This window comes from Vulpes lagopus, chromosome 8 (genome assembly GCF_018345385.1).
Source record: "Vulpes lagopus strain Blue_001 chromosome 8, ASM1834538v1, whole genome shotgun sequence".
Classification (NCBI taxonomy): Eukaryota; Metazoa; Chordata; class Mammalia; order Carnivora; family Canidae; genus Vulpes; species Vulpes lagopus.
Genome location: NC_054831.1, coordinates 68524924 through 68539043, shown reverse-complemented (window position 1 = coordinate 68539043; position 14120 = coordinate 68524924). Strand labels below are relative to the sequence as shown.

The window sequence follows — 14120 nt, the reverse complement described above, 5'->3', positions numbered from 1 at the left end:
GTTGTGTGAACAGCTTTAGGGATTCTCTAATCTACTGCCCTCATTTTACAGATGAGGAAACAGACCCAGAATGGTTAAGTGACTTCCCCAGGGCCACAGCTCGTAATTGACAGAGCTGGAACTAGAACACAGGCCTCCTGACTCTCAGTCCAGTGTTCTTTCCACTACACGATCCTGCCTTCCGTTTGATATAGAGGTTAGTGGATATGTGTCTGTCCGGACTAGGCTTCAAAGGACAAGAAGTGGAGTGAACACTGGCAAGAGCATTTATTGATTGACTGGTACAGAAGTTAGGTTACTCTTCTGTTCAAGAGGTTCAGGACACACATCAGCGATAGTAAAGAGTTACTTTTTTTCATCTGGAATGTTCTAAAGTATATGAAAGCTAATTTTGTTGTAGTTATTATCTTCAGCCACAAGAAATACATAAAATGCATATAAAGTAAAATATGATGAGGTAGAACGGTGATTTAAAAAAATAATATCTGATAGTTTATCATTGAAAACCACGTTTGTGAAGAACTTCATATTTAATGAAAAATGTATCTTGTAGGATCATCTCCACAAGTACCTCTAGATTTTAAACTCAGTTGCATAATCATTATTCATCTTGATCAGGCTAGATCTTTGTCAGCATACTTAACAGAAGCCTCCAAAAATAAAGGGAATTTTTTTAAATTAATTTTTATTGGTGTTCAATTTACCAACATACAGAAAAACACCCAGTGCTCATCCCGTCAAGTGTCCACCTCAGTGCCCGTCACCCATTCCCCTCCAACACCCGCCCTCCTCCCCTTCCACCACCCCTAGTTCGTTTCCCAGAGTTAGGAGTCTTTATGTTCTGTCTCCCTTCCTGATATTTCCCAACATTTCTTTTCCCTTCCTTTATATTCCCTTTCACTATTATTCATATTCCCCAAATGAATGAGAACATACACTGTTTGTCCTTCTCCGATTGACTTATTTCACTCAGCATAATACCCTCCAGTTCCATCCACGTTGAAGCAAATGGTGGGTATTTGTCGTTTCTAATTGCTGAGTAATATTCCATTGTATACATAAACCACATCTTCTTTATCCAGTCATCTTTCGATGGACACCGAGGCTCCTTCCACAGTTTGGCTATTGCAGCCATTGCTGATAGAAACATCCGGGTGCAGGTGTCCCGACGTTTCATTGCATCTGAATCTTTGGGGTAAATCCCCAACAGTGCAATTGCTGGGTCATAGGGCAGGTCTATTTTTAACTCTTTGAGGAACCTCCACACAGTTTTCCAGAGTGGCTGCACCAGTTCACATTCCCACCAACAGTGTAAGAGGGTTCTAAAGGGAATTTTTAAAGTACATTTTTTCATCTAAGTACAGAAGAAAATAATATAAAAATATTAAGAAAAGTCATACTTAGTAACTCATTCTGCTGCAGTTCTTGTAGCCCTAACTTGTGACATAGAGATAAAAGAAATGCTAGCACCGTGACTGTATTTGACTGACTACTAGTGTATGTATTGTTGCTGCACTTAGAACCCAGTAACAGGAAGGAATTTTAAAGAGTACAGTTCAGGAATATAGGATAATATACTTATTTCTGCACTTTCTTCTCTTTTTTATTGAATTTTGACATAAAATATTTTATTAGTTTTAGGTGTACAACATAATGATTCAGTGTTTATGTACATTATGAAATGGTCACTTTAATAAGTCTAGTTATCTGCTACGATAGAGAGTTGTTAGAGTATTATTGATTCTCTGTGCTGTACATATATCCCTCCGTCTTAATTATTTTATAATTGGAAGATTGTATCTTTTTTTTTCCTTTTTTTTGTTTTTTTTTAAATAATAAATTTATTTTTTATTGGTGTTCAATTTACCAACATACAGAATAACACCCAGTGCTCATCCCGTCAAGTGCCCCCCTCAGTGCCCATCACCCATTCACCCCCACCCCCCACCCTCCTCCCCTTCCACCACCCCTAGTTCGTTTCCCAGAGTTAGGAGTCTTTATGTTCTGTCTCCCTTTCTGATATTTCCCACACATTTCTTCTCCCTTCCCTTATATTCCCTTTCACTATTATTTATATTCCCCAAATGAATGAGAACATATAATGTTTGTCCTTCTCTGATTGACTTACTTCACTCAGCGTAATACCCTCCAGTTCCATCCACGTTGAAGCAAATGGTGGGTATTTGTCGTTTCTAATGGCTGAGTAATATTCCATTGTATACATAAACCACATTGGAAGATTGTATTTTTTAATCCCCTTCACCTGTTTTGTCCATCACCTTCACCTGCCTACTGTTTGGTAGCCTTCAGTTTCTTTTCTGTATCTGAGTCTGTTTCTGTTTTGCTTTTTATATTCCATATAATACATGAAATCATACCATATGTTTTTCTCTGCTTGACTTATTTCACTTAGCATTATACCCTCTGGGTCTATACATGTTGTTGCAAATGGCAAGATTTTATTTTTTTATTATGGCTCATTAATTGTGTGTGTGTGTGTGTGTGTGTGTGTGTGTGCGCGCACGCTTCTGCGCACATGTACATGTATACCACGTCTTCTTTATCCATTCCTCTATGGGAGGACACTTAGGTTGCTTCCAGTCTTGGTTTTTGTACTGCAGTGAGCACAGGCGTGCATATGTCTTTTTTTTAGAATTGGTGTGTTTTTTTTGTCTTTGGATTAGGAACCTAGAAGTTTTTCAGATAAAAACGAGAATTGCTAAATTTTATGATTGTTGTATTTTTAATTTGTTGAGGAAGAACCTACATACTCTTTTCCATAGTGGCTTTACCAGTTTACACTCCCACCAACAATGCAGGGGTTCCTTTTTCTCCACATCCTTGCCAACACTTATAATTTATTTTTTATACTAGCTGTTCTGTCAGATGTGAAGTGATTGTCTCATTGTGGTCCTGATTTGTATTTCCCTAATTGTTAGTGAATATCTCTTCATGTATGTCATCAGTATGTCTCTCTTGAGAAATGTCTATTTAGGTCCTCTCTCTATTTTAGATTGTATTTTTTTTTTAAATAAGGAGTTATATGAGTTCTTTAGTAATTTTTGGATGTTAACCTCTTATCTGATATATCATTTATGAATATTCTCTTCTATTCAGTAGGTTGCCATTTTGTTTTATTCATATTTCTCTTTGCTGTGCAAAAGCTTCTTAGTTTGTTGTAGTTTCATTTGTTTATTTTTCATTTTGTTGTCCTTGCCTGAGGAGATAGATCCAAAAAAATATAAGACCGATGTCAGGGATCCCTGGGTGGTGCAGCGGTTTGGCGCCTGCCTTTGGCCCAGGGCGTGATCCTGGAGACTCGGGATTGAATCCCATGTCGGGCTCCCGGTGCATGGAGCCTGCTTCTCCCTCTGCCTCTCTCTCTCTCTCTCTCTCTCTCTGTGTGTGTGTGTGACTATCATAAATAAATAAACAAACAAACAAACAAACATACCGATGTCAGAGAGCTTAACTACCTGTTTTCTTCTAGGAGTAGTATGGTATCAGTCTTACATTTAAGACTTGAATCCATTTTGAGTTTATTTTTGTATGTGGTACAATAAAGTGGCCCAGTTTCATTCTTTTGCATGTAGCTGTCCAGTTTTGTCAACATTATTTGTTGAAGAAACTCATTTTCGAATTGTATATCTCTACCTTCTTTGTCATAGATTAATTGACCACAAGTATTATTTTATTTCTGGATTGTCTTTTATGTTCCATTGATCCGTGTTTCTGTATTTGTGCTGGTACCATACTGTTTTGGTTATATTATAACTTCATAGTATATTTTGAAATCTAGGAGTGTGATATTCCCAGCTTTGTTTTTCTTGCTCAAGATTTTTTTGACTCTCTGGCATCTTTTGTAGTTCCATACAAATTTTAGAATTCTTTGTTTTAGTTCTGTGAAAAATATAATTAATATTTTGATGTGGATTACATTGAATCTGTAGATGTTTTGGGTAGTATGGACATCTTAGTAATATTCTTCCAATTCATAAGTTTGACATATTTCATTTATTTAGGTCATCTTCATTTGTTTTCATTATTGTCTTATAGTTTTCAGGGTACAGGTCTTTCACTTTCCTGGCTAAATTTATTACTAGGCATGTTATTCATTTTGATGGGGATTGTAAATGGGATTGTTTTCTTAATTTCTCTTTCTGATTGTCATTAGTGTATAGAAGTGCAACAGATTTCTGTATATTAATTTTGTGTTCAGTTTTACTGGATTAATGTATTAGTTCTGATAGTTTTTCAGAGGAGTCTTTAGGATTTTCTATATATAGTACCATGTCATCTGCACATAGTGACAGTTTACTTCCATTACGATTTGGTTGTCCTTTTCTTATCTTTCTTTTTTGGCTTGGTACAGTGTGCTTTACTGATGGTACAAGGTAGGGCTCTCTAAGCCTCTTTTCTTCTTCGTGGTGTCTAGGATGAAAACTTTGTTGTGGTTGGGAGATTCTCCACATGTTGGGGGATGAGCTGGAGCAAGGACTCCATAGCAGTTGAGGGCTTCTCTCTCCTCTTGTGCTCTAGCGGGAGCTGATATTCCTTGAAGGTCATGTGGACCATAAGGTGGACCGCCCAGTTGCTTTGGCCAAATTCGTTTTCGTAACAGGAAATGAGCTTGACAAAGTGGTCTTTGGTGGCAATGCTGGCCCCAACGTTGAATTGGAAGAATAGGTGTCACTGTTAAAATGGCAGGAAACAACCTGGTCCTCAGTGCAGCCCAGCATGCCCTTGAGGGGCTCTTCTCCCCATGAAGTAGTCCCTCTAACATTTCTGTTATTTATTTTTTTTAAGGTTTTTACTTTTTTTTTTTTAAGATTTATTTATTTATGTATTTATTTATTTATGATAGACATAGAGAGGCAGAGACACAGGCAGAGGGAGAAGCAGGCTCCATGCCGGGAGCCTGATGTGGGACTCGATCCCGGGACTCCAGGATCACGCCCTGAGCCAAAGGCAGGCGCTAAACCACTGAGCCACCCAGGGATCCCCACCTCTAACATTTCTTGTGAAACCCTTTTAGTAGTGATGAACTCCTGTAGCTTTTGCTTATTTGGGAATTCTTTATCATTTCTTCAGTTCTGAATGACAGTGATAAGTGCTTTGTGTATTCATTTGACAATATAAAATATACTAATGTAGATATACATTATAATGTATTACAATATTATAATGTAGATATACTGTATTTACTATATTTTTGACTATTTTACCTTTTATTTACTCAATAATTATTTCTTGATTGCTCACAATCCATATTTAGACACATATATTCTCAGGAAACATAGAGCACGGTTAGGGAGATAGATATAAGAAGATAATTTTAATAGAAGTTGAGATGTATTGACTCTTACTTTGTGCCAGGCATTGTTCTGTGTGCTGTGCATGTGTTAATTTGAGTACTTTAGAATTCCAATTTTGTTGTCGTTCTTGGTTGATTTGGGTATTCTGATAAACATTTGTAACTGTTCACAGCCTATATATATATATATTTGAACCAGGTAGATTTAGGTTTTGAACCCATGTTTGCCTGACTCCACCATTTACATTCTTAACTACCCAGAGCATACCTTTTACCTTGTTAAAAATACTATCAGAGGAACACAGAGGAGGGAGTACTTCATTTAGGGGTTTAGGAATGCTTCATTGAGAAAGTGATTATTTTAGCTGTTGACTAAAACTATTTAGCTGTTGAGTTAAAACTCAATAGGGAAAAATGTGGACAGAGTTACAGGAGCCAAAGGGGAGGACATTATTAAGTGTCAGAGATATGAAAAGTGAGTGTGTGTGCGCTCGCTAGCAGTTACTGGTAACTGAACTATATTGTCAGAATTAACTATTTGTATTTTAGTTTACAAAATAGTGTAATTTTATGAATATTATATCGTTGTATATAAGTCTCTACTCCTAAAGATAACATCCTGCCTCTTAATCTGGAAGAAAGCAATAAAATATAACTGTTGAATAGATGGTTTAAATTTAAAAACTTTGTTTTTAAAATAATATTGCCATCCCTTTCCCAAGATCTCTGGGAAAGAGTCTCTCTCCCTTTTTCTGGTTTTAGGATTTTTCTAACAATTTTTAAATCTCCCCTAGTCTGTCTTCTTTTGTTTGTCTTCTTTCAGCTTCCTATCTTTACACAAATTTAAGAGAGTGCGATTAGGTCTTCACCCTCAGTGTCCAGGTCTTTTCTCTCTAGTTCGAACTCTTCTCCTTTCAGAGTGGAGACTGCTCCGTTTGGATTATCTTCTGCTTTAACAATCTAGTAGATTGATTAAGAAAGCTCTTGTAAGTTCTTAGATTAAGGAGGTAGGAAAATTTGAGAACAGTCTTCAAATATTGTGTTCCTTCCTTTGTGTTAGGCTGCAGATCAAGCAAAAGCAAGCCCAGCGTTGGTTGCCAAAGATCCTGGTACTGTGGCTAACAAAAAAGAAGAAGAAGACTTAGCAAAAGGTATGGTTTTAAGTCCCCGATATTGGAAAGGTGGCAAGGAAATGGGTCCCTTACTTAATATTTGTTTACTGAGATACTTAAAAATAGAAGACATAGGACTTTATAAGCTAACCTTGAAATCTGCTTTGTGCCCCTCTTTGGTGTCAGTTGATACTCTTCTAAGACAACTAGTATTCATATGTCCTTTAAGTCTATGGGCAATACTGTTTTTATTACACTCTGTCTCTATAAACAATACTAAATACTTTTATGCATCCACCAAATTTTTTCTGTCAGTAGTTAAACCATCTGTAGTTTATTTTTATGCAACAATATGTCTACAATCATAATAAAACATATAAATCGAACTCATTTATTTCAGCCATTATATAATATTCCATTGTACTGATAAATATAAATTATGGTTTATCTGTCCTGCTGATGGATGGACAGGATTTTTTGTCCTGGATGGACAAAAAATGGATGGATGATTGGGTTTTTTGGTTGGTTTTTTTATTACTATAGTAAGTGGGCTGCGTTGAGTATTCTTGTACATGTTTTCTTTTATGTGTGTGTGTGTTTTGTGTGACTGCAACTGATATTTTTGGCTTATGGGGGAAATACATCTTCAACTTTGCAAAATAGTTTTATCTTTCTTTTGCCATTAGCAGTATATGAAAGTTGTTATATTTTTTATCTCCTGAAAACATTTAGTATTGTCAGAATTTAATATTTGTGATTCTGATAGGTTGGAAATAATGTCCATTTATCTTGACTTTTATCCCCTTGATTACTAGTGAGGCTGGTCCTCTTTTGTATGTTCATTAGCTATACTGATGATGTCTCTTACTGAGGTATTTTGTGTGTGTGTGGCTTTTTTTTTTAAGATAATGATATGTAGAAAGTCTTAATTTTGGATGTTAAACTTTTGCCTGTTATTTCTATTATAGATACCTGCTCTTGATTTTTGGCTTTTATTTTGACTTTCATAATGGTATATTTTATCAAATGAAATTTTAAAATTTTAATCTAGTCAAAATACTTATTATGATTTTTGCTTTTTTTTTGTATCTTATTTTTCCTTACCCCCAAATCTTAAAAGGTACTTTCCTGTATTTCCTTATGATGGTTTTAAAGTTTTCTTTGTCCTATAGGTCTTTTATCAATGTAGAACAGGGATGGAAGGGATGAAGGGGTCATGGTTTGAGTTGAAAGTTGGGTAATCAGTGCAGATTACATTGCAGAGCCTGAGTGACATATGATGATAGCCTTTACTAGGGGAGGAGTGGAAGCGATTAGACACATTTGAGGGGTGCCTGGGTGCCTCAGCCAGTCAGTCAAGTGTCTGGTTCTTGATTTTGACTCAGGTCATGATCTCAGACTTGTGAGATCTAGCCCCACCTGGGGCTCCCCGCTAGGCGTGGACCCTGCTTAAGATTGTCTCCCCCTCTCCGTCTGTCCCCTTCCCCCCACCATAAGAAAAACACACATTTGAAATTTCTCTGGGGGAATTTGTCACGTGAAACTTCATTATAGTTATTTCCAAATCCACTTATTAGACTAATTACATAAGATTTAACTTTGGAGCCAAGTGCAGGTTCTTGGATAATACCTTTGATACCCTGATTTAGTAAGTCTTCCTTGAGATTTGGGACTGTTGACTTCTCAATTGACTTTAGCATTTTGGAAACAGAAGCTATAGAAATATATTGAAAAGATGAAAGTAAATAAAAATATCTGTAACTAAATTAAAAAAGTGGATTTAAGAGATTATATCTTTTTATTACCCAGAATAATTTAAATTTTATCCATTCAGTAAAAGTAGTCATTATGTGGGACACCTGGCTGGCTCAGTTGGTAGAGCATGCAACTCTTGATCTTGGAATTATGAGTTCAAGCTCCATGTTGGGTTTAGAGATTACATAAAAAAATAAACTCTTAAAAAGCTAGTCATTATGCTGTTCAACTTTTTTATAGTTTATTCTTTAAACTTTCAGTTGTGAATGAATAAAATTGATGAAATTATTTTCGTTCAGTGTGTCAAGATATGTCCTACTTCCCAGCTCCACATTTAAAAGAATATATTTTACCTTCAGATACCTTTTTGTACTTCTTTGGATCGTTGGGTATATTAACATTTTGGGTCTTTTTAACTCATTATTTTCCAGCTATTGAGTTATCCTTGAAGGAGCAAAGGCAACAGTCAACCACCCTTTCTACTTTGTACCCAAGCACATCTAATCTTTTAACTAACCACCAACACGAAGGTCGAAAAGTTCGTGCTATATATGACTTTGAAGCTGCTGAAGATAATGAACTTACTTTTAAAGCTGGAGAAATTATTACAGTTCTTGATGACAGGTGATGGATAATAACAAATTGATATTAAGTTGATGTTCATATGAAAATATATAACATTACTTCTGTGTTTCATATTATTCCTGTTGATTGCCATTATCAAAGGTAATAAGAAAAAATATTGATGTAAATATTTCCTGTGTGTGATAGTTGGTTGCTTTGCTTGTGTCATATTGCCTAGATTCTTACTTTGTAGTTTAATTTTTTTTCTCATCTTTTCTTTAAATAGTTTTTATTTTTTTGAAGATCTAGTTTATTCATTTTTTGTTCCATCTAATAATATAGATTATTAAATTAGTAAGGTTAAGATTTTAGATAATATACCACATATGTATTTGTATTTATGTAATATGTGATAAATACATACTATATTGAACTTATTTATTCACAAAAAATAGCATAATAGTATATCTGTGTGGAACAAATTCATTTTACATGGCATTATATACGTTTACACTATTATGGGAGGTGATTCAATACATTGGTTTTCTTATTTTGTTTTAAGATTTTATTTATTTATTCATGAGAGACATTTATTCTCTCTGCATAGAGAGAGGCAGAGACACAGGCAGAGGGAGAAGCAGGCTCCATGCAGGGAGTCTGATGCAGGACTCGATCCTGAGACCCCAGGATCGCTTCCCAAGCCAAAGGCAGATGCTTAATTGCTGAGCCACCAAGGCATCCCTGTTTTTTAATTTAAATTCAGTTAATGTATAGTGTATTATTTGTTTCAGAGGTAGAGGTCTAGGATTGATTCACCAGCCTTATATAATACCCAGTACTCATTACATCACATGCCCTCTTTAATGTCCATCACCCAGTTATCCCCCTACGCCTCTCCCCTTCAGCAACTCTGTGTTTCTGATGAGAACATCTGGCTTTTGACTCTAGTTTTATTTATGTTCACTCAAAAATTGTTACTGATGATTTTTACTGATAATGAAGTACTAACATTTGCAAGTGGTTATAAAAAATAAATTGTAAAAAATTTAGGTTATTCCTATAGTATCATACTTCTGTTGTTTTATTGAGTAAAAGAAAATGAAGTTTGAGCTGCTTAGCTGGAAATTGCACAAAACCTTGATTGATTCGTTCAAAAATGTTCATTGAGAGCTTGCTAGCTTTCCTTATACTAGGCTCAAAGGGTGCAATGGTGAACCATGGGATGTATCTGAGAGTGTTCATTGTGAACGTTTTATTATAAACAATGTCATCTGTCGTGTTGTTTCTTGTGGGGATGGGAATGTGTGAGTATATACAACAGAGAGCACTAATTTAAGAATAGATCTGAATTAAGAGCCTATCATTACCTTATTACAAAAGAATCTTACAGTGGAACTCATGAACTACCTGAAGACAAATATAGAGATCTCTCTTTTGGGGAGAAAGTTCACAATCTTGTATTAAATCCTCAAAGCATTTACCAGCCTTCCAAAAGATAAGAGCTGTGTGTTTAAACACTTCTTTAACATCTTTGAGGTTTCATCTTCTATTTGTAATAATGGTACATTCATTTCTTCCCTCATTAGATTTTTGGGGGATTCAAATCCAGTAATAAGGCAAGTTAAACACTGTAAAAGGTAGACATTTATAGAGATAAAAATCTTTATTATAATCAGATATTCTTTTTTGTTCCTCATTAGTGATCCCAACTGGTGGAAAGGTGAAACCCATCAAGGTATGGGGTTATTTCCTTCTAATTTTGTGACTGCTGATCTTACTGCTGAACCAGAAATGAGTAAGTATTTTCTAGTCTGTAAGTGGATGATAATCCACAGTTGTCTTCTAAATGAAAGTTGAGTAAATTCAACTTTATGCAAAGTTATGGAAAGTTACAAGCTGAGCTAGGACTCTCAGGTGATAGTGCCTGCCCAGTGTTTATAAAGAATGCATCTTGTGTGCTTGCTTCTGCAATACGTATACTAAAATTAGAGCGATACGGAAATTACAATGGCCCTTGTGCAAGGATGACACACAGATTTGTGAAGCATTCCATATTTTCGTATTGTATGTAGTGATAAATCATTAAATTCTACTCCTGAAACCAGTATTGCACTGTATATTAACTAACAGGAATTTATTTATTTTTATTTATTTTTTTAATTTACTAACAGGAATTCAAAAAAATTTTTTTGGTAAAGGTTTTATTTATTCATGAGAGAAGAGAGAGGCAGAGACATAGAGAGAGGGAGAAGCAGGCTCCCTGAAGGAAGCCCGGTGTGGGACTTGATCCCAGTACCCTGGGATCACGCCGGGAGCCAAAGGCAGGTGCTTAACCTCTAGGCCAATCAGACGTCTCTAAATAAAAATTAAAAAAAAAAAAAAAAGTGCAGCGTACTAGTCAGTAGGTTATTTACCAGAAATCATCTAATTATCTACAAATTGAAATTGTCTACTAAGATTGTCCTTAATCAGATAATTGGGCAGACTGTGGACTTTTTTTGTGTGTGTGTTTTGTTTTGTTTTTTTTTTGACTGTGGACTTTTCTTTAGAAAAACTAGATATGTGCCATTATAAAACTGCAGATTAAGAAGTGTTATGAAATTTTTGCATTATGTATTTTCATTTTCAGTTGATAAAGTATGACTAGTGCAGTGTAATCTCCTAGAGAATTCTTGCTGTTCTAAGATTAAGGCCGTTTCTTTAGTGTCTGGCTCCAAACAGAAGCAGTAGCCTGTAAGCAATATAATGGCTTTCCTAAGCCTCCGTGTCAGATAGTCAGAAGGAGCCATAACTAATCATGTAAGTACTTTTTTGTTTGGTTTCCAAACCTGGGCTACTAGGGGAAATAAACTAGGAAGTGATGCATAGGAGGAAAAGTGATGTTATTGGCAGGCACAATAGTTGCAGGAGATGTAACTACTGATAATCTACCAAAATGTTGGTAGACAGTTCACTATATTTTTACATAATACTATATACTTCACTGATCATCATAATGATGAGTGAGGGTCATCAAGATTAAGTCATAATCTCCCTCTATTTTAAGGAAACAGAAATATGTTCTAGTGTAGAAAGATTTCTTTTAGTGACTGAAAGATTTAGAATTTTAAGAGTTTTTATGTGTAAGTTGGTAAGCTGTAGTTACCTGGCAAAATATCTCACCTCATCTAATTTTCTAGTGCCAGAAGAAGGGATTAGAGACAGTTATAAGCTGTAGGATGTTTAGGTCTTTTTTAGTTTACAAGAATTTTAAGAAAGGATTTTTGTCTTAGTCATATTTTCATATCCAACAGCATGTTGTACTCTTTTTTTTTTTTAAGATTTTATTCATTTATTTATGAGAAACACAGAGAGGCAGAGATACAGGCAGAGGAAGAAGTGGGCTCCCCACGGGCACTCAATCCTGGGATTCCAGGATCACACCCTGAACTAAAGGCAGATGTTCAACTGCTGAGCCACTCAGGCGTCCCCATAGTACTCAGTCTTACCCAGGATACAGACTATATAAATATCTGTACAAAAGTGATACATAGATGTGTGTGTGTGTATATTTACATACATGTGTATGTGTATATATATATGTATATATAAAAGAGATACTTTTCTTGAAAAAATTTAGGAACACTTCACTTTGAAGAGAAGGCTTTAACAATAAATCAGACATTACTTTCATCTTTGATGAAATGATGTTGTCTCATAATTATTGCCAAGTTGTCTCATGTCATTTTATGACAGATTTATGAGAGAGACAGATTCTTGATCCCCATTCTAGTAATGGAGCTCTTTTTTGTTAGAGCTCAGAAAATATTGTAGAACCCATTTTAAATGGCAATGTATTGTGTGCCAACTTTTTAACCTGGGCTCATGGTAGTGATTTTTTTGTTTTTTGAGGTTTGGGTTTTTTGTTTTTATTTTGTCCTCAATAAGCTATTGGGAAAGATAGAATTGTCTTGGACTTCTGTTCAAGATGACATCCAAGATCTCCTATGGATCATAGCCAACTCATCTCCCCCCCCACCCCCAACATATATCAGTGCAGCTTTAAAATGAGTGTTCTGGCTCTTCCTGTGTTTTACTTTAGACTACTGAAAAGAAGAGCAGGAGCAGCAGAGCTTATGTAATGGAATTGTAGTTCTTAGGCTTGGGAAATGAGTATTAGCATGATCTTCATAGCACTATTCTTTATGAGGAAACAAGCCCACTTTACTTAATGTTCAGTAGAAGTGCCTGCCCTGCTTAGCTTGTTTTCCTTGTAGAAGTGTAGGAAGATACTGTGAAAAGACTTTATATTGTGTACCTATATAATACATACACACATGCATATGCACACACACACACGCATGCATATATAGTAATAGTATTAGCCCCTTTGCGAAAAAGTGCTGACAACTTGTGCATGGTCAGCTGTTAATAAGATGTCGAGCAGCCAATGCAGTGTTTTCCCAGTTCTACCTGTTAATAGCTATAAAAAGCAGAAATATCTCTAGCACATGTCTCTTTTACCCCCATGGGAAAATAAAATCAGCAGAAACTTTTTGTGTGTATATAGAATTTTACTGTATGGTGACTTGAATGGAAATTAAATTATCTGCATTTTATACAGAAGCATACAACACAGAATGCATAAGTGGTATGGGTTCTTGTTCTTAGAGTAAAAAAATCATTAGCCAGATTCCAGTATGTGGGATGGTAGCACCAGATAGATTGGCATTTAAATCCAGGCTGTGTCATACATCAGCTTTCCCTTTGCAAGTGTTTTTAATATTACTAGTGCTGCTGTTAACCGCATTTTTAAAATGGGCATATCTCATAAGATGGCATCAGAGATTGGGACGCCCAGGTGGCTCAGTGGTGGAGCATCTCCCTTCAGCTAAGGGCATGATCCTGTAGTTTTATGGGATCGAGTCCCACATCAGGTTCCCCCCAGAGAGCCTGCTTTTCCCTCTGCCTATGTCTCTGCCTTTCTCTGTGTGTCTCTCATGAATAAATAAATGAAATCTTAAAAATAAAAGATGGTATAAGAGATTCATTTGGGGGGAAATGTAATATTCTATTATGCACATGTAAAAATTTAATTAATATATTTCCTTTTCTTTCTTAATTCTGCTCTGTTCCCAAACCCCTTCTCATCTTGATTTCTAATATTTTTATTAATACTGATTAACCACATTGGTACAAGGATGAAAAATGCAGAAAAGAATTTCTTTCCTTTAAAGCTGTATGGGCCTCTCAATATTTTGGGGGAGAAAGTTAATTGCTCTATTAATCATAGCTTTATATTTACTAGTTAATGATATATTGAATAGTTTTAAAAGATTGCTTTGTTAAGCAAGAGAAATATGTGCTTCTGGCCAGTGGTTTGCAGATCCCTTCAT

The 14120-nt window shown here is 35.6% G+C and overlaps 1 protein-coding gene and 1 non-coding gene across 4 annotated transcripts in view; both read left to right on the top strand.

The window, feature by feature from the left end:
- STAM (signal transducing adaptor molecule) overlaps nucleotides 1–14120 on the top strand; it is a 79550-nt gene that overhangs the window by 46653 nt on the left and 18777 nt on the right. For all 3 annotated transcript variants that reach the window (XM_041767083.1, XM_041767081.1, XM_041767082.1), the window contains 3 exons: nucleotides 6375–6465; nucleotides 8613–8805; nucleotides 10446–10540. In XM_041767083.1, coding sequence (XP_041623017.1) covers nucleotides 6375–6465; nucleotides 8613–8805; nucleotides 10446–10540 — 379 coding nt within the window. The remainder of the gene's footprint in view (nucleotides 1–6374; nucleotides 6466–8612; nucleotides 8806–10445; nucleotides 10541–14120) is intronic.
- Nucleotides 10701–10804, top strand: LOC121498329. The gene has a single exon (XR_005989715.1). It is a non-coding gene; the product is annotated as a U6 spliceosomal RNA (small nuclear RNA).